This window comes from Amaranthus tricolor, chromosome 8, assembly GCF_026212465.1.
Source record: "Amaranthus tricolor cultivar Red isolate AtriRed21 chromosome 8, ASM2621246v1, whole genome shotgun sequence".
Taxonomy (NCBI): Eukaryota; Viridiplantae; Streptophyta; class Magnoliopsida; order Caryophyllales; family Amaranthaceae; genus Amaranthus; species Amaranthus tricolor.
Window position 1 is genome coordinate 16,003,233 of NC_080054.1, and position 20,529 is coordinate 16,023,761.

The window sequence follows — 20,529 nt, forward strand, 5'->3', positions numbered from 1 at the left end:
TTATTAGTTATATATTGATTTATGCATAACTAAAAATTATTAAAAAACATATTTTATGAAACTATGATTCAAACAAGATTCACGTGACTATATTTTTTAGAGAATATTCTTAAATGAAGTTGGTCAAATAAAGTAAATATTGCTCAAAACCTATGCCTTGTAATACTTTTTTCGTTCCATTATACATACTATATTTGAATTTTTACGTAATCCAATAAATTATTTCTATTAGTTATATATTGATTTATGCATAACTAGAATTATATAAAAGTAATAATTTTATAAAACTATGATTCAAATAAGATCCACTTAAGTATATTTTTTATTACATATTTACCTTAATGTATAAAATAAGCTCGAATGATAAATTATATCAATAACTGCAATGTAGTATGTATTTCAGAAGAGGAAGTTAAAAATAGTATACTTAATAATAAAGTTTTTTAAGTTTGGCGAATCATTCTTAATCACAAAATAATATAGAAGTTACACTTGAGACTTAATTAGCATAATTTAACTTATTAATCATTTGTGATAATATCCTTTTAATTCTACAATTAGCCAAACACTTAGTTTACACATAATTAATGCATGTAAAAATAAGAAGAAACTTGTACCCATATAGAATAATTATTTATACAAGGTAAAAAAATTTGTTGTTATTAACGTTGACTTCGTATTTTCTTTTTATTATTTAATTCATAAAAAAACTTGGGTAAAGCTAAGTTAGCTTGCTTAAGACGAGTCAAGGGAAAAAAAAAAGAGATCGGAAAAACAGAAGCTAATGTAAAGGTTTTTTTGCAAGAGAAAATGGCCGACAAAGCTTAGAAAGTGGGGCAACCCGGAAGATGGACAAAGTCACTATTCCGGGTCCAATCTTGTATGGGCCTTGAGGGTCAAGTTTAACCCTTGTCTCTTTGATATGCTGTCGGTATGGCTTTCTCAAACTTTGTCTTAATTAAACTTTACTTTGTCAAGGTAATCCTAGTTGTTTATATTTTGTCAGCTTGTTTTATATGATACTGTTTCAACATAAGACGAATCTATTTAATTAGTTTTGATTTCTAATTGACTATTTTTATATTGTAACTAATTAATTTAACATACTAAATATACACGAGTCAGTATAATAGAGATGATATTATCATAAAATCAACTCAGTTAAACTTTGTGAATTTTGGCTTAATCTTTGTGAGAGAATTTTTAATATTTTGCTTTATTTAACATAGATTGAAACTAAATATAGAAAATGATATCATTGCTAAATTTCTTTATACTAATATTTTGTTAAATGTAATAAATTAAAGGTTTTAATATTAAGATATTTGTTCTAATTATTTGCTTATAAATTATATATTTAAGGTAACTTTAGTATATCCAAGTCAAATATAATAAGTTCTATGTTGAATAGTGAGATTCATGTTTGATTGATGAATTATTTAATGACATGATTTTCTTTCATGAAATTTTATATACATGTTGGCTACCTAAAATATAAATTCAATACAAGTTTTCCATGAATTTGAGGAGTTGAATAGATATGTAGGACATTTTCTCAAAGAAAAATACATATTAACTTTTATATAAACTTTTCATTTGTAACAAAATTTTATTTTCCTTGAAATATTACATACAAAACATAGTATGTTCCAATATTAAAAAAAAATTAACTTTAAAAATTATAATCTTTGTATCTCTTGTTTTTAAGCTTATTACCTACATACATGTTATAATAATTGTTTTATTATTAATCTTAGTGTTTAAGTATATAACGTATTATAAGACTCAATCATCAGTTTAAGTTTTTGGCTAAACCACAACGACATATTATATACAATAACAATTAGCTAGTATTAAAACTATTTTTATTATTATTACAACTTTCTTTCAGATAAAAACCTTTAGACGACCATCATGTTTTCATATAAATTAGAAAACATTACTTAGAATAATCTAACTTTTTTATAATTTTCCTACAATAATCTCACCTATTGATTAACCATGAATAATCTTAACTTCAAAAGATATTTTTCTACAGTATGCCCGGTAACCCAATGACTTGTTATAGCAGGTTTTATTTTAAAAAAAGATAAATTAAAATAAAATGTCGAAAAGAATGTGAAAAAAATATTTTTACAAAATTCTGATTTTTTTAATTATTTAGGATTTTTTATGTAAATTTTCAAAAATTTCTCTATTTTTACATTAATTTTCAATTTATTTTTTTGGTGAATTACCTACTGTAGCAGGTCATCGGGATACCTACGTATATTCTAGGAAAATACCCCTAAAATTGAAATTATTCATACTAATCAATAAATGAGATTATTGTAGAAAAATCATGAAAATATTAATTTTTCCTATAAATTAAGGTCATTAATTACAATTTTTACACAAAACTAAATATAGTGATGAACTAGTCGAAAGACATAAGTTTGTTTGTTGTTTCTAGACCTGGGAAAATTTGATCCGACCCGAAAATGAACCCGGGACCCGACCCAACAAAATCCGAACCCGACCGACCCGAAAGCGACTTAATCCGAAACATGACCGACCCGATAATTACCCGACCGAAAATGACCCGACCGGAAACCGACCCGTTTTGACAGATTTAATATCAATTTTTAGAGTAATTTCAATGTTAGAATTCATTTCAAATAAAATTTTAGTTTTCAAAGTATCTCAACATATTGAGTATATCACTTGAACCCTAAAACTCATCAATAGATCTCAAAAAACACGTATTTAACGTCTTTTTAGCCATCGTAATTATTTTTCTTTAAAAACAAGACGTTATAATCATCTTAATTGAATACATGTATCTTGTTAAATCAGTCAAATGAGTTTTTAATTCTTCTACATTTCAATAAGCAAATCAATATAATTTATACGAACGTTTCGCACGTTTGAATGAGCTTTTCAAAAAACGAATGTCGCTACTCTAAATTATAAAACGCGTATCCTATAAGACGAAATAAGTACATAGTTAGTTGTATATCTTTCCAACATGAAAATTGTGAAGATAATTTTAATGTCATTTTTATCTAACGTTACAATTATAATAAACAAAATAACTTTTATAAAGCGCGTATCTTACAAGTCTTTCAAAATAAGTATTAATTCCCCTATTTTTCTTGCACTGAAATGAACCTGACATACCAACTATTTTTTGAAAATCGTACATGTAATTTCTCTAATGATTTTTTTTAGACATTTTAATGATTTTTTTTTTATGTTGAATTAGTCGATTGGATATTCTAATGTTTTATGGTAACCCGTTGGGTCAATCCGAACCTACCCGAAACCCAGAGTCATCCGACCTGAAACTGACCTGATCCGAAACTGACCTGACCCGAAAATGACCCGACCGAAATTGATCCGACCCAAAACCCGACCGACCGACCGTTTTCCCAGGTCTAGTTGTTTCTGTAACGTGACAAAACTTCCAATATAATAACTCAAAATATATATGATAGATTAAATCTGCAAGTTACCAACCAAATCCACACATTGTAATAATAGTTCATCTTACAATATTAATTCAAATATATATGCCCGAATCATCAAATCGAACCAAGATTTTTTTTCTGAAAGGAAAAAAAAATATATTTGTTCCATTATGAGAGTTGATGCGTAGCTTTCCTACAAGATTGATTATAAATATTTGTTGCGATGCCGGATTTTTTAAAATGGTATGTTTTTAATACATTTTTAAAATACAATTTTGCAACATCAATGAATTATAAAGTATATAATAGAATCTACTCAAAAAAAGTATATAATAGAATAAACATTTAGTATAAATAATTTATTTCTTTAATTTTCATAAACATGTACAAAAGAATTCAGAACAAATTAGATCAATACATAACTTATTACTTATACAATTATACTTCCTCTGTCTCATTTGAATTACAGTTCATATATAAAGATGTAGATATTAATTTATAGTTGATGAATAAGATAAATAAAAATGGGATAAAAGAAAGTGGTTGATATTAAAAAAATACAATATGTCTCTCCATTACCAAAAGAAAAAAATAATTATACTAAGTAAGACCAAACTAAAAATTGAGTGTAAATTAAATAGCTTTTACATTGAGTACTATTTTTTTAAAATGACAGGGTGCATACTTATTAGTTAGTTTTGTCGGAGTTATCAATTATTATTACTATTCAACTAATACTTAATTAAATTTATTGAATTTAATTACTTTTAGGTCAAAGTATTTTCGAATTGAATAAAAATTAATATTTATTTGGGCTAACCCTTTAAAATATATTCTATATTTCTATACATCAGTAAAAATTTAAATCTTATACTCTAAGTTATAACATTGTTATACAAATTGTTTGCAATTTATATTTGGATAAATATCACTTATTCTAAATTATGGTTACAAAAAGGCAAAAATAATAACAAAATTAATAACCTTAATTTAATTTTGTCATTTATCAACATTGTTATTAATTTCTTTATCTTATACGTATAATTAAAGATTCACAATCGCAAAAATAGAGATATTTGTATCATGTAATATGGCAAATATTTAAGATGGAGAAACAATATTGTATTTCTTCCTCTAGATGTCATTTGGTTTATTATGTGTTGAATAAATTATGAATAATAATAATAATAATAATAATAATAATAATAATAATAATAATAATAATAATAATAATAATAATAATGTAAAATAAGAATAATACAATAAGAAAACCTGATTGGATCAAATTAAATCGAAGAAGATATGTCTTATAAGAACTATAATACAATAATTAATTAATTATTCTTATAAGAACTATAATACAATAATGTAGTATTATAGTTCTTATAAGAATAATTAATTTAAAAATATTTATAATACTACAAATTAATACAATAAGAAAACCTGATTGGATCAAATTAATCACATCAAATGAGGCCAAATCACTAAAATAGAAAAGATCTTAATAAATTTAATCTAAAACCATTTAAATAAGATGAAGAGAACAAATGTAAAATAATCTTACAAAAATTAGAAGTTTAATTTCAAATCATCAAATTTACCCTTATTATAAAATATGATTATGACAATATGGTCTATATGTTCTTCAAAATTTTCCCTACACAAAAATAGATCGATAAATTGTATTTGATTTTATCAAGGTCTTTTATTCAAAATTTATTTAGTACTTAGTACTAAATCAATCTATAAAATCTCGATAATACGATCATTTTCCATCTTTAATTAATGTTTCCTTTAGAATTTTTTTATGTATATATAATTTTTTCATCTTTTATTTTGTACAATATTACTAAAAAGGTAATTGTATATATCTTCGCTATAAAACAAAAACAAAAACAACCTATAAATATTTCAAAAGTATATGAATTTAAAAGGGAATACCAAATTAAATCGAAGAAGATATGTCTAGATTATAATTCTAATCATACTGTCATACATATTCCTTAGTCTATAAAAATAAGAATATTATTTTTCTAATAATAGAAATGGATAAATACTCTTCAGTAAGATGACACAAAGATTCAGAAAAAAAAAAGAGTATATTTTAATAAAGTCATTACATGTTTAATTTAGAAAAGAAAATTATAATCCAATAGGTTTTTTAGTGGGGTAAATATCATGGATGAGGTAATGTATCCAGAATTGATAATGTGGTAAATTAAATAGGATAAACTAAAATAGTATATAAGGCAAAATGAGAAGAACAACATAGTAATATAGAAGTATTACTTATTAATTTTTTTATATTGCAAATTAATTTTTAGTGTTATACAATGCAAATTATGCATAGTCCTTAATAGAAGTATATTATAATTATTAATTTTCTAATAATAACACTAAATAAACAAATAAATAAGTGTTTACATTTTGTTTATGTCCATGTCAAAAGTATGGATCCATAATATGCTAACATGGCAAACTTTATTCACTATATATATGACATCTACTCACCTACTTGGTTTCATCATCTCATACTCAAACTCTTCTCTTTTTTCTCACTCTATCTCTAGAGCAAATTCTCCAACTTTCCCCGCGTTAACAACAAATACAAACAAAAATCTAAACTTTTCTTCATTTCCAAATTACAAATCCCAGAAAACTCTACTCCTTTCCACCAAATTAAACTACTTAAAAACAATGAAGATGCACTTGTCAACTTTAGCTTCTACCAATAGCCATGGTCAAGACTCGTCCTATTTCCTTGGTTGGGAAGAGTATGAGAAAAATCCTTACCTTGAATCCGATAACCCGGATGGTATGATCCAAATGGGGTTGGCTGAAAATCAGCTTTGTTTTGATTTACTTGAATCATGGCTTACCAATAACCCAGAACCCGCTTCGTTTACCCATAATGGTCAATCGGTTTTTAGACATCTTGCTCTCTTCCAAGATTATCATGGCCTTCCTGAATTCAAAAAAGTAAGTCTTACTTTCATCACTTTACTAATATCATATAGCATGGGGAGTTTCGAGCATGTTTAACATGTTCGATCGTATAGGACCCCGAAATATAAAAGGTCTCAATATTAAATTATTTAGTACTCTATATATTAGGCGTTTAAGATACAAAATAGTTAGAAAAATATCATAATTTTTAAAATTACAAATAGAATTTGTTAATTTTTGCTTCGTCCTTATCAGACCGTCTCACCTAGAGATGCACATCTCATAATATTATGTCATACATATTATGAGAATATAAATATCTTGTTTGAAGTTTTCTTGTTAAAAGATGGTCTATCTCAATGGTAAATCTAAAACGCGTGATTTTATCTTGAGTATTAACTAACCAATTATAGCTTTGCTTGTTACAGGCTTTCGTAAACTACATCTCAATGTTAAGGGGAAATAAAGTATCATTTGACCCTAAGAACCTTGTTCTCACTGCTGGGGCTACTTCAGCAAATGAGACTCTCATTTTTTGCCTTGCTTGCCCTGGGGAGGCTATCCTTATACCTACACCATACTATCCAGGGTAAGTATTTTAATTTCTTATTACTCTAAAGAAATCAACTCAACTAAAAGTTTAAGCTACCAACTCAACCAAAAGCTTAAGCTTATGGTTGAGGCCCCAGGATATGTTATATACTCTAACAAATATAACTAAATAGATTATGATCTTATAATTTCAGGTTTGATAGAGATCTAAAGTGGAGAACAAGAGCAGAAATAGTACCAATAAAGTGTACTAGCTCAAACGGATATAAGATCACAAAATCAGCCTTAGAAGAAGCATACAACTCCGCCAAGAACCAGGGTCTAAAGGTTAAGGGTGTTCTTGCCACAAACCCATCAAACCCACTTGGAACAACCTTATCAAAAGACGAAATCACCCTCCTACTCCATTTCATTTCCACCAAAAACATCCATCTAATCAGTGACGAAATTTACGCCGGAACTGTCTTTAATGGACCTGGATTCATGAGCGTCATGGAAGTTCTAATGGACAAGAAATGGGCCCACAACAAAGAATTATTCAATCATGTTCATATCGTAACAAGTTTATCCAAAGACTTGGGCCTTCCCGGGTTCCGGGTCGGAGCTATTTATTCCAATAACCCACTTGTAGTCTCAGCTGCCACAAAAATGTCAAGTTTCGGTCTTATCTCGTCGCAAACCCAATACCTTCTCGCAAAATTATTGTCCGACATAAAATTCATGGAATCCTACATATCCCAAAACCAACGTCGACTCAAGACCCGACACTCAATATTAGTGTCGGGTCTAAAAAAAGCCGGTATTAACTGTTTAGACAGTAATAGCGGTTTATTTTGTTGGGTAGATTTAAGGCATTTGCTAAAATCCCCAACATTTGAATCCGAAATGGAGTTATGGAAAGAAATTGTGTACAATGTTAAGCTAAATGTTTCGCCCGGATCATCATGTCATTGTAGCGAACCCGGTTGGTTTCGGGTCTGTTTCGCTAACATGTCGGATAATACCATGGATCTTGCTCTTCTACGTATTAAAGATTTTGTTGATTCGAAAAATAATAAAAATAATCATCATGCAAAGAAGAATTCAAGAAGAATAAGATCTTTGAGTAAGTGGGTTTTCCGATTGTCTTTCGACGGGGATAAAGTGCCGGAAGAACGATAAGACAACGACATCCAAAATATCTCAGTGTAAAAAAAAAAATAAAAAAAAATAATTGCGTTGATGATTATAGTTAATTAGTTAGTGTGAACACTAATTATGCGTATGTGTCTGAGTAATTAATTTTTTCCTGCCATAAGTGATGATTAATTAGCTTGGTGATATGCAGGGTGAATATTTAATTTACTGTTTTTGGGAGGGTCGGCCTTATTTTTGAGGGAATTGATTTAAAAGTAAGATATCAATTCCTTTTTAGAAGAATTATTGTTATTATTATATATATGAAACGACTAGCTAGCTTTGATTATGGAGTATAATTTAATTTAATTTAAATGTTACATTTATACATTATATTATTTTTTCCAATTATTATTTAGCTTCTATATTCTTTTGTATTAAATAATATATGGTAATTTTGTGATTTCTTCATCTCCAATTTATAACTATAAAAAGATTCTTTTAGGAGCCTAATTAATTATTTGGCCATGAGCAAGTATAACTTATTTTATTTTTTCAACCTACCTTATAATGAAAATAAATACTTTAGAAATTAAATATATCAATAATATTCAATAAAAGTATATTTATAGTATGAAATTAATAATTTAACTAGAAAACATGAATCAGTACAAATGAGTTTTCGTAAATGAGAATAAATTTAGACAAATAAAATTAATTTAATAAGAATAAATTTAATATAAAAGAACATATTATTTAGTTAGTTAAATGGAGAAAGGTATTATATATATTTTCTAATAATATGTCAAATTAAGAAAATTTACAAATTTAGAAATGGTGATTGGTCAAAGCATAGATTAAGTAGTTCACATGCACTTGGCAATGCCCAATTATTTGAATAATAAATATAGAAGTAGAGATTCTACATACCGTTGATGTTCTATTTTGTTAGTTAAGATCCCGTTGAAAAAAGACATTACTAATAATAATTTCACATGCATTATTATTATTATTATTATTATTATTATTATTATTATTAATAGCTAGTTGGTTTGGTAAGGTTATAAAAATATAATCATCTTTGAAAACTTTATATCTATACATTATCATAGGGTTGTTTTTGTTAATATTTGGGTTTGAAAATAAAAGATAAAAAGGAGATTTAAAAACTTAAGACGTAATAAATAATATAATAATTTATTGTTTTTTATTGTTTATATTTGAATTACCTATTAAAAAAACACTAATAACTTATCAATTATTTCACAAAAAATATAAATTATATCTAAATTTTATACAAATTAATAATAACCTTAGTACATGAAGATAAAATACATGGTCTCTAAAAAATTTGAGGCCCTGAACGGTAGCTCACTTTGTCCTTATTAGTCGATGACCGTAATTGTACTATTGTGACCCTTAATTTTTTTAATTACGTGTAATTAATAATTGTAAAAATTAATATAATACATTAAGACAAATTAAATACAATTTTATTTAACTATATTTATTCTTATCATAACTGCTAATAAGATAAAGACGCTAACATCATCCAACCTAAAAAATGATACTTCTTTTCTATGTCTTAACTTTTCATGAGAAGATTTTTCCTTCTGTTTTATTTGGTGATTCATTGACTATTAAACTCACTAAGCACAACCAATGCATTATTAATCTCCCCTTAATATCTCATTTCTAAATCATTTTCCAAAGTTTTGGAAAATACTATATTCATAATTGTTTCGTACATGAGTGGTGAAAGAAATAAAAAGTATATTTACTATGACATTGAAATCCACTATTACTTTAATTTGAATTTTCTTTTATTAAGAGTATATTTTTTTCGTATTGATTTACATAAATTATAAGTAATCTACCTTTTTGTCAACTTTTAGGTTCCAATGGGAAAAGTTTGTTCTTTTTGCTAAAATATAAGTAATTGGTATAGGAAAATCATTCAGAATTTTCGACTAACATGAAAATTAGTCGAAAATTTCGTTTAACACAAATAATAGGAAATTTAGTCGGAAAATTTAACTATTTAATGATAGTTAAAAAATTCAGTTAGCGTACCAGTTTTTGTTTTTTTTTTTTCTGTATATTGTGTTTTGAGATACATAGTATTTACTGATGGTTTAGTAATTTTATTCTATTGAGTATTTGTTTTATTTTATTTTTCTAGTAAAAGTAAAAATAATGTGGAATAAATAAAGAACCTAATAATAAATAATGCAACGTGGAAAGATTTGTTTTATAACACACCGTATGTTGCTTCAAAAGAACACAACAATTAAACACGAAGTAGTAGTAATTAGTAAATGATTGTTACTACCAACGGCGAGATAAACGGCGAGGTTGGCCGGTTTTACTTCCCCTTACTTTGAACCGACCACCACTCTTTTTCATGGAGTATGTCTCTGCGTGATTTTAACGTCATTTGAGCCGTTATAGTAGCCTACTTTAACTGGGTTTTAATTTAATGGAAAAACTTTATAGTAATATAATTAATTATTCATGAAGTGATGAAGATTAATAGTACACAAGTTTGTGATTATTAGAGATAAGCACATTTAATTTGGATAGATATATATATATATATATATATAATGTAAATGATAAGATTAATATGTAGTTTTAGCTACAACTTGCAAGTTGCAACCATATTATTGTTCATTGGATCTTGAAAAAACTGGGTAGGAGAATCTCCTTGTTCTAAGACAAAATCTTTGTGTAAGCTAATTTAGTGATGAATTGAAATTTAATTCTTATAATCCATTGTATTTGTATACATAGAATTGTGTGGCATGTACTCTTATTAAGGCTTCTTGTTAATACTACTACCATGAAAATTAATAGAAGTTGTACTCACTAGTTCTAAAAGTAGGGATTAACATGTACCGGATCTGCTTAGAGTCAAGTCAGATTCATATTCAGACTCTATTTTTTCTACACTTATATTTTAATTTTGATCCATGGTAATTGGTGGGTCTAGTCTCTAAATTAATTTTAGTCTCAATCATTTTTGTTTTCACTGTAAAATATAATCAAATATATATAACTATTCAAGATACATTTATATAATATTTATCAAACCACTTATTTATTAATGAGACTTTTAATTTCTAATGTTGATAAAATAATCTCTACTTCATTTGTCACAAGAAGTTTAAGTGATTGCTTTTAAAGAATAAAGTGGATAATTGTAATAACAAAGATAGAGAATAAATTGTGTGGATAAAACTAAAAGAATGGTTTAAATATATGGATAAGATTAAAAGAAAGTGATGATCCATTGTCTAAAAATAAAAATGATGCAAATTAAGTGAGACATGTCAAATAGTGCAAATTGAATGAGACAAAGAGAGTAATTCTTAAAATAAGTCTACACCAATAGAAAAATACCAAAGTAAAATACATAAATTCTAGGAAAAATTACTCCGATCTGTTTATCCTTCTCCATCTGAAATGTAACTCGTACTACTTTTGGGTTTTGATTCTATTTTTGATCTCTGATTTTGCCAATAATGGCTGAACATCCTAGATAAGGTGAACCATCTAGTATTAATTCTCCAACAAAAAGAATACTACGTAATCTTGATTTCTTATACATTTAAAAGTATTGCTTAATAATTGCAGGGTGAGGCATTCGACCCAAATTTCGACGGATTCAACCTAATGGAAGTTCTTGAGGCATAAGTGGAGCTCCGCCACGTGATAAGTTCTTCATCGACAATGATGGACCTGAATTTCTGTCTGCTCTTGTAAATTAAAAATAGTTAAGAAATTTAGGGAAGGTCAAGAAAATGAAAAAGAATACACAGAGAAGGTGGCAGTGCGTGGGAAGGGAAGGATATTCTAATTTTTTAATTTTTTTGTTATTTTATTTTATTTTATCTTTTTTTTGTGTTATTTTGCCTACAAAAACAGGCCATATTATGCACAACATCAGGTAAATAACCTAATAGTTTAATTATGATTAATCAATAGTTGAGATTATTATAGAGAAATTGAGTAAAGGTCGGATTATTCTAGGTAATTTTTCCTAAATTCTATTCGTAGAATGTACTCTTTTTGCATAATTTAGATGGAAAAACTCTCACATTAACTACAATGATATAAAATAATACTTCTTTCGTTTCTTAATGAAGTTCCCACAAAGAATGTTCACGGAAATTAAAAAAAATAGAATCTTTTAAATAGTAAATGAAGTATTATTTTTTTAATAATAAATTTAATAAGGAAAAGTAGGGACCATAAACATTACAAAAATATAAAAACAAAGTTAGTGTTAAAAAATATGAGGATCATAACTAATAAAAAAATATTTTTATAAAATTAGTGGAAAACATATAAAGACCATTAATAATATCAAAAAAAGTTAAAAATAAAGTTAGTGGAATATAAGTGGCGACTGTAAGCATTATTAAATTATAAAAATGAGGATGAACAAGGTAATATCCAAAATTTGTGATATAGAAGTAAATAGAAAGATACTTTATGAGAACAATTGGAACAACAAAAAATGATAAATATGAACTTATTTTAGGAATGAAGAAAGTACAATTAAGTGAAACATAGAAGTATATAGGAGTACTTCCTCTATCCCGTAGAATTAGTCTCTTTTTTAGTCCGTCCATTGAACTTATTGCATTTTTATTATTAAATATGACTAATATTATTATTTCTTTAATTTAATTTATCTATTTAGCTTGTATTTTTATCACATCCATATATTCATGTCGCTTTTTAAAAAACATACGTTTTTATGAATTTTATTGTTTTTTTGTCTAGTGTGGCTATTTCTTTCTTTGGAAGAAAAGAAGTAGCATTAATTAAAAACTTCAAATCCAAAGTCAACCATGAACCAACTTGACGTTGGCGGTGGCAGTTGGTACATGGGTTTATTAAACTCCCTCCTATTAAGCATATGTGTCCCATTTTCATACTAAGTCTAGTCATTTTAAATGTCTTATTTTTATTTTAGGTACTTTTTTTTTACCACAATTGGACTATTTCTTCTACACATGTGATACCATTTAACTATAAATTGCACTCTCTCTCTTACACATGTGTTAAACCTCACTATAAATTGAACTCTCTCTCCTACATATGTGGTTCCATTTGACTACCTAAAAATTCATAAAAAGTCAAATGGAACATATATGATGAATATGAGGGAGTATTAATAATTCAATTATATGGTCAATGCGCCTTAGTTTTTAGTTTTATTGTTTGCTTTTATTTTGATACTCTTTCTGTCCCATTAAATTTACATTATTTTCATTTTGATCTGTCCCACTTAATTTACATCATTTCTGCTTTTGAAAAATGACCCACTACTTTCTTTTATTCACATCCATATATTTTACCTCTCTTTTAATTTCAACCACACAATTCATTCTCTCTTTTCATTTATCATCACTTTTTAAAAATTTACCCACTTCCTCTTTGAAGCAATTCAAAGAGGACAGATAAATATGTTATAACATAATTAAAAATATTAAAGTTAAATCTTATTTAATTAATTTCAATATAAAAAATTATAATTATATTTATAAAAAAATGTAATTATACATAATTAAAAATATTAATAATAAAAAGAAACTAGTAAGTGTGTCAAATTATATGGTACTAATAAGTTGAATTGGAAGAAACATTTTTTTACGTAGCAAATTGGAAAAATTAAAAACAATAAGATTATTAAAATAAATTCCCAAATAAATTTCTGAAAATTTTAACTTCAAAAATAAACGCCTTCATGCCAAAGCTGAGGTTAGCTATGTGTTCTATGTTATTAACATCGAACAAAGAAATTGGTCAAAAAAAGACAATTTTTTATTCTCTGTTACCAACAAGGCAACAACAAACTAAAAAAAGACACTATCATAACATTTGAAAGGACAAAAATAAGTCATTTGATGGTTTGCTGTTGATAACAACGAACTAACATGTATTCATGTTTTTGTCCTATCCAACGTTATAACATTGTCTTCCTTTTATTCACTATTAGTAATAGAACACAAAGGATTTTGAATTTTTTGACCAGTTTTTTTGTTCGCTGTTAGTAACAGCGAACAAACCCTGACTTTATGTTCGGATACAAAAACGCTTATTTTGAAAATTAAACCAAAGCTTATTTAGAGTTTTTTTTTTTTTCTAAAAAGGGTTATTTTATTCGATTTTTCTAGCAAATAATCTTCAAAATCAACCTTGGCTCACACCTTGATTCAAACCCAAAAATAATGATCCTAAGTTAACTGGGCCAATCCAAATTGTCGATCAGATTCAAATAAAGAATCAAACATTAAAAAACACCCATTTAGAGACAGAACATTTCGTCGCCAACGTGTTGTTAAATTGGGATAGCGACGAACTAAAGATAAACTTTCAAGTTTTAACCGTCGCTATATCAATATTCTGTACTTCCTAGTTCCTACCTCCCTTAATGATGATGTTTTCATTTGTTATTTTAAGTCGTTTTGTTTGTTATTTGCCTAAAAAATCTTCCCAATCCTTAAAGTTCGCCACCCCTTTTCATTTTTTCGCCACCCCCCTCCCCCCTAAAATTACGTATTTGCCCCTGTAGTTTAAAAAATTACAAAAATGCCACTCCTTACAAATTTCTTATTTATAATAATAATAATAATAATAATAATAATAATAATAATAATAATAATAATAATAATAATAATAATAACAACAATAATAAAATTAAATAATAATAATAAATAAAATTAATAATAATAATAACAGTAATAATAATAATAATAATAATAATAATAATAATAATAATAATAATAATAATAATAATAATAATAATAATAATAATAATAATAATAATAATAAAAACAACAATAATAAAATTAAATAATAATAATTATTATTCAAAAAAAAAAAAAAAAAAAAGTTGAGTCGCCCAAAATTGGGCGACTGAACCATGGTCGAGTCGCCTAGATCTGGGCGACTGGACCATGGTGGAGTCGCCCAAAATTGGGCGACTGAACCATGGTCCAGACTCAATTTTTTTTTTCTTTTCTTTTTGGAAAATAATAATAATAATAATAATAATAATATTAATACTAATAATAATAATTTATAGATTAATGTGGTCTATTAGCTCAGTTGGTTAGAGCGTTGTACTAATAACGTAAAGGTTACAGGTTCGAGACCTGAACAAGCCATTATTTAATAATTATTAATTTTTTATTATAAATATGATAAAAAATTAATAATTATTAAATAATGGCTTGTGCAGGTCTCGAACCTGTGACCTTCACATTAATAGTACAACGCTCTAACCAACTGAGCTAATAGACCACATTAATCTATTTATTATTATTATTATTAATATTATTATTATTATTATTATTATTATTATTATTATTATTATTTTCCAAAAAAGAAAAAAAAAAAAATTGAGTCGCCCAAAATTGGGCGACTGAACCATGGTCGAGTCGCCCAGATCTGGGCGACTCGACCATGGTTCAGTCGCCCAATTTTGGGCGACTCAATTTTTTTTTTTTTTGAATAATAATTATTATTATTTAATTTTATTATTGTTGTTCTTATTATTATTATTATTATTATTATTATTATTATAAATAAAAAATTTGAAATGAGTGGCAAAATTGTAATTTTTAAAAAATTAGGGGCAAATTCGTAATTTCATTTGGAGGGGGGGTGGCGAAAAAATGAAAAGGGTGGCGAAGTTTAGCAACACCCGAAATCTTTTAGTGTATATCATAAATTTTAGAAATAATCAACTTTATTCATCATAAATTTAATAGTAGTATTTTTTAATACTTACTGTATTTATATATCTTTCACTAACTTATTCATTTTAACATTTTTATATTACTTATGATCACCACATGTTTTCAATTATCTTTGTTTAAATATTTTTTAATAATTTTTGTCTTTATATTTTTACTAATTTAATTTAATATTTTTTAATGCTATAATCCTTAATTTTTTTTTCTTTATCAAATTTATTATTTAATAAAATAAAATATTTTACTATTTAAAAGATTTTAAGAGTAACTGCTGAGGAATAGAGGCCAACTGAATGCCTATAGAAACAAAAAAAATCATTTCAAACTTATATAGTTATGTTTAGATGCTGACTTTTACATGGTTATTTGATTAGCTTTTGGCTTGTTGTTGGTTAAACAATTAAAAAAGTATTTGGTAAATAAATTTTAAGCCAACTAAAAGCAGCTAAAATAAAAAAGCTACTCCAATTAGCTTTTTATGTTGGTTTTTGGATTGTTATTTTAAGGGCTAAAAAAAGTTTTATGTTTTGATTTTCATGTTATCATAATAATAATTATTTTTATTGTTGATCCAAAGAATTTAAGATATTTTTTGCAAATATCATGAGTTTATTAACTAATATAAAAATATTGTATTTAACTATTAAATAATTTATTGAAAGAAGATATTTAATTTGTGACTTTTTAAAAATTGGCAGATTTTTTTATAGACAATTTGAACATTATTTCAATACACTAATTTAAGAAATGAATTATTAATTAAGATTTGTTTAGACATATTTACCACTTTTATCTTGAAAATAAGAGTGGTGGGTTGCATATTTACAGTGTTAAGAATGAATTATAAATGTCAATCTATTTCTACCACATTAGCTTGAAGAATGGATGTTAAAATATTTCCCACAGTCTAACACATATTAAGGTTGTTTCTTGTTTAGTAGTTTTTATAGATAGATAGATAATATTTATTTTAATTGCTGATCCAAAGAATTTAAGACACTATTTGCAAATATTATGAGTTTATTACTAATATAAAAGATATTGTATTTAATTATTAAATGATTTATAGAAAGATGATATTTATTTAGTGACATTTTAAAAGTTGGCAAATTTTACTTATAGACAATTGTACATTGTTTCAATACACTAAATTAAGAAATTATGAATAATTAATTAATAACTGTATAGACGTATTTATCACTTAATTTATCTTGGAAATAAGAGTGGTGTGGTTGTATATTTACTGTATTAAGAATGAATTATAAATGTCAATCTTTTTCAACCACATTAGTTTGAAGAATAGGCGGAAAATTTTTTGCTCATAGTCTGACACATGTCAAAGTTGTTTCTTCTTTAGTAGTTTTTATATATTAATAGATAGATTATAGAAAGATGATATTTATTCAGTGACTTTTTAAAAATTGGCAAATTTTATTTATAGACAATTGTACATTGTTTCAATACACTAAATTAAGAAATTATGAATAATTAATTAATAACTGTATAGACATATTTATCACTTAATTTATCTTGGAAATAAGAGTGGTGTGGTTGTATATTTACTGTATTAAGAATGAATTATAAATGTCAATCTTTTTCAACCACATTATTTTGAAGAATAGGCGGAAAAATTTTTGCTCATAGTCTGACACATGTCAAAGTTGTTTCTTCTTTAGTAGTTTTTATAGATAGATTTAATTTATAGATAATTGTATATTGTTTCAATACACTAAATTAAGAAATTATGTATAATTAATTAATAACTGTATAGACATATTTTTCACTTAATTTATCTTGAAAATAAGAGTGGTGTGGTTGTATATTTACTATATTAAGAATGAATTATAAATGTCAATCTTTTTCAACCACATTAGTTTGAAGATAGGCGGAAAAATTTTTGCTAATAGTCTGACACATGTCAAAGTTGTTTCTTAATTAGTAATTTTTATAGATTATAGATTATTGATTACTAATATAAAAGATATTGTATTTAATTATTAAATGATTTATAGAAAGATGATATTTATTTAGTGACTTTAAAAATTGGCAAATTTTATTTATGGACAATTGTACATTGTTTCAATACACTAAATTAAGAAATTATGAATAATTAATTAACAACTGTATAGACATATTTATCACTTAATTTATCTTGGAAATAAGAGTGGTGTGGTTGTATATTTACCGTATTAAGAATGAATTATAAATGTCAATCTTTTTCAACCACATTATTTTGAAGAATAGGCGGAAAATTTTTTGCTCATAGTCTGACACATATTAAAGTTATTTCTTCTTTAGTAGTTTTTATAGATAGATTATAAAAAGATGATATTTATTTAGTGACTTTTTAAAAATTGGCAAATTTTATTTATAGACAATTGTACATTGTTTAAATACACTAAATTAAGAAATTATGAATAATTAATTAATAACCGTATAGACATTATTATCACTTAATTTATCTTGGAAATAAGAGTTGTATGGTTGTATATTTATTGTATTAAGAATGAATTATAAATGTCAATCTTTTTCAACCACATTAGTTTCAAGAATAGGCAGAAAAATTTTTGCTCATAGTATGACACATGTTAAAGTTGTTTCTTCTTTAGTAGTTTTTATAGATTTATAGATAGATTATAGAAAGATGATATTTATTTAATGACTTTTTAAAAATTGGCAAATTTTATTTATAGAAAATTGTACATTGTTTCGATAGACTTGGAACAAATATACCTTCTGCATATGACCAGCACACTGGGAACAATAAAGACTTAAGCATTGAGGAACAACATACTGAATCTAGACCAGTCAAGTTAAGGAAGCTGATGTACAAAGAGCTGAGGAACAGTTACTCAATACTATGAACATACATGATCCAGCCTTGAGGAAAGTATACATAGTCCTGTATCAGAAGATAATGAACAGCTGGGTGTTACCAAACGCTGACAGAAGATAAGGAACAGCTAGGTGTTCCCAAATCCTGACAGTAGAATTATCACGCTCTTTTTAAGACGTCTAATATGAACGTTAGAAGTTAGGCGTCCTTTTTCTTGATTGTAAGCCGTAAGAGGATGAAAGCCAAGTCTATAAATAAGGCTCTCCTTCACATTGTAAAGATACATATTATTCAGTTTTAATTCAGCTACGATTCTAGTAATCATTCAGAGAACAAGTTGTTCGTTTCTGTTTGCCATTTTCTGTTTGAGAGGTTGAGTGTATCAAGCCTTTACAGATTCATACTTCTCCAAGATCACGTTGATCATTGAGAGAATTGGGAGGATTAAGGCCTTGCATTCCTTAGGGGAATCAGTGTCTTCTTCCAGGATAATTAATCATTAAAGATTACTTAGAATTCATCATAAAATCGGCCAGTTTGACCGAGAAATCTGTCCGTCCTTGACTGTCTGGTTATTAAGTGATTAAACAAGTTAATCATAATCGATCTTCCGCTGCAAACTTGTTCCAGTTTCGATACACTAAATTAAGAATATATGAATAATTAATTAATAACTGTAGAGACATATTTATCACTTAATTTATCTTGGAAATAAGAGTGGTGCGATTGTATATTTACTATATTAAGATTCAATTATAAATGTCAATCTTTTTCAACCACATTAGTTTGAAGAATAGGCGGAAAAATTTTTGCTCATAGTCTGACACATGTCCAAGTTGTTCTTCTTTAGTAGTTTTTATAGATAGATTATAGAAAGATAATATTTATTTAGTGACTTTTTAAAAATTGGCAAATTTTATTTATAGACAACTGTACATTGTTTCAATACACTAAATTAAGAAATCATAAATAATTAATTAATAACTATATAGACATATTTATCACTTAATTTATCTTGGAAATAAGAGTGGTGTGGTTGTATATTTACTGTATTAAGAATGAATTATAATTGTCAATCTTTTTCAACCACATTAGTTTGAAGAATAGGCGGAAAAATTTTTGCTCGTAGTCTGACACATGTCAAAGTTGTTTCTTCTTTAGTAGTTTTTTATAGATTATAGATTTATAGATAGATTATAGAAAGATGATATTTTTTTAGTGACTTTTTAAAAATTGGCAAATTTTATTTATAGACAATTGTACATTATTTCAATACACTAAATTAGGAAATCATAAATAATTAATTAATAACTATATAGACATATTTATCACTTAATTTATCTTGGAAATAAGAGTGGTGTGGTTGTATATTTACTGTATTAAGAATGAATTATAAATGTCAATCTTTTTCAACCACATTAGTTTGAAGAATTGGCAGAAAATTTTTTGCTCATAGTCTGACACATGTCAAGGTTGTTTCTTCTTTAGCAGTTTTTATGGATTATTGATTACTAATATAAAAGATATTGTATTTAATTATTAAATGATTTATAGAATGATGATATTTATTTAGTGACTTTTTAAAAATTGGCAAATTTTATTTATGGACAATTGTACATTGTTTCAATACACTAAATTAAGAACTTGTGAATAATTAATTAATAACTGTATAGACATATTTATCACTTAATTTATCTTGGAAATATTAAGAATGAATTATAAATGTCAATCTTTTTCAACCACATTTGTTTGAAGAATAGGCGGAAAAATTTTTGCTCATAGTTTGACACATGTGAAAGTTGTTTCTTCTTTAGTAGTTTTTATAGATTATAGATTATAGATAAACATATTTATCACT

At 26.1% G+C, this 20,529-nt stretch overlaps 1 protein-coding gene across 1 annotated transcript; it reads left to right on the forward strand.

Moving 5' to 3' along the window:
• The first annotated feature begins 5,991 nt into the window (after positions 1-5,991).
• On the forward strand, positions 5,992-8,409 carry LOC130820813 (1-aminocyclopropane-1-carboxylate synthase 3-like). Its single transcript, XM_057686332.1, has 3 exons — positions 5,992-6,428; positions 6,824-6,984; positions 7,142-8,409. The coding sequence occupies exons 1-3, from the start codon at positions 6,147-6,149 to the stop codon at positions 8,106-8,108; spliced, it is 1,410 nt and encodes a 469-aa protein (XP_057542315.1). The 5' UTR covers positions 5,992-6,146; the 3' UTR covers positions 8,109-8,409.
• The last annotated feature ends 12,120 nt before the right edge of the window (positions 8,410-20,529 follow it).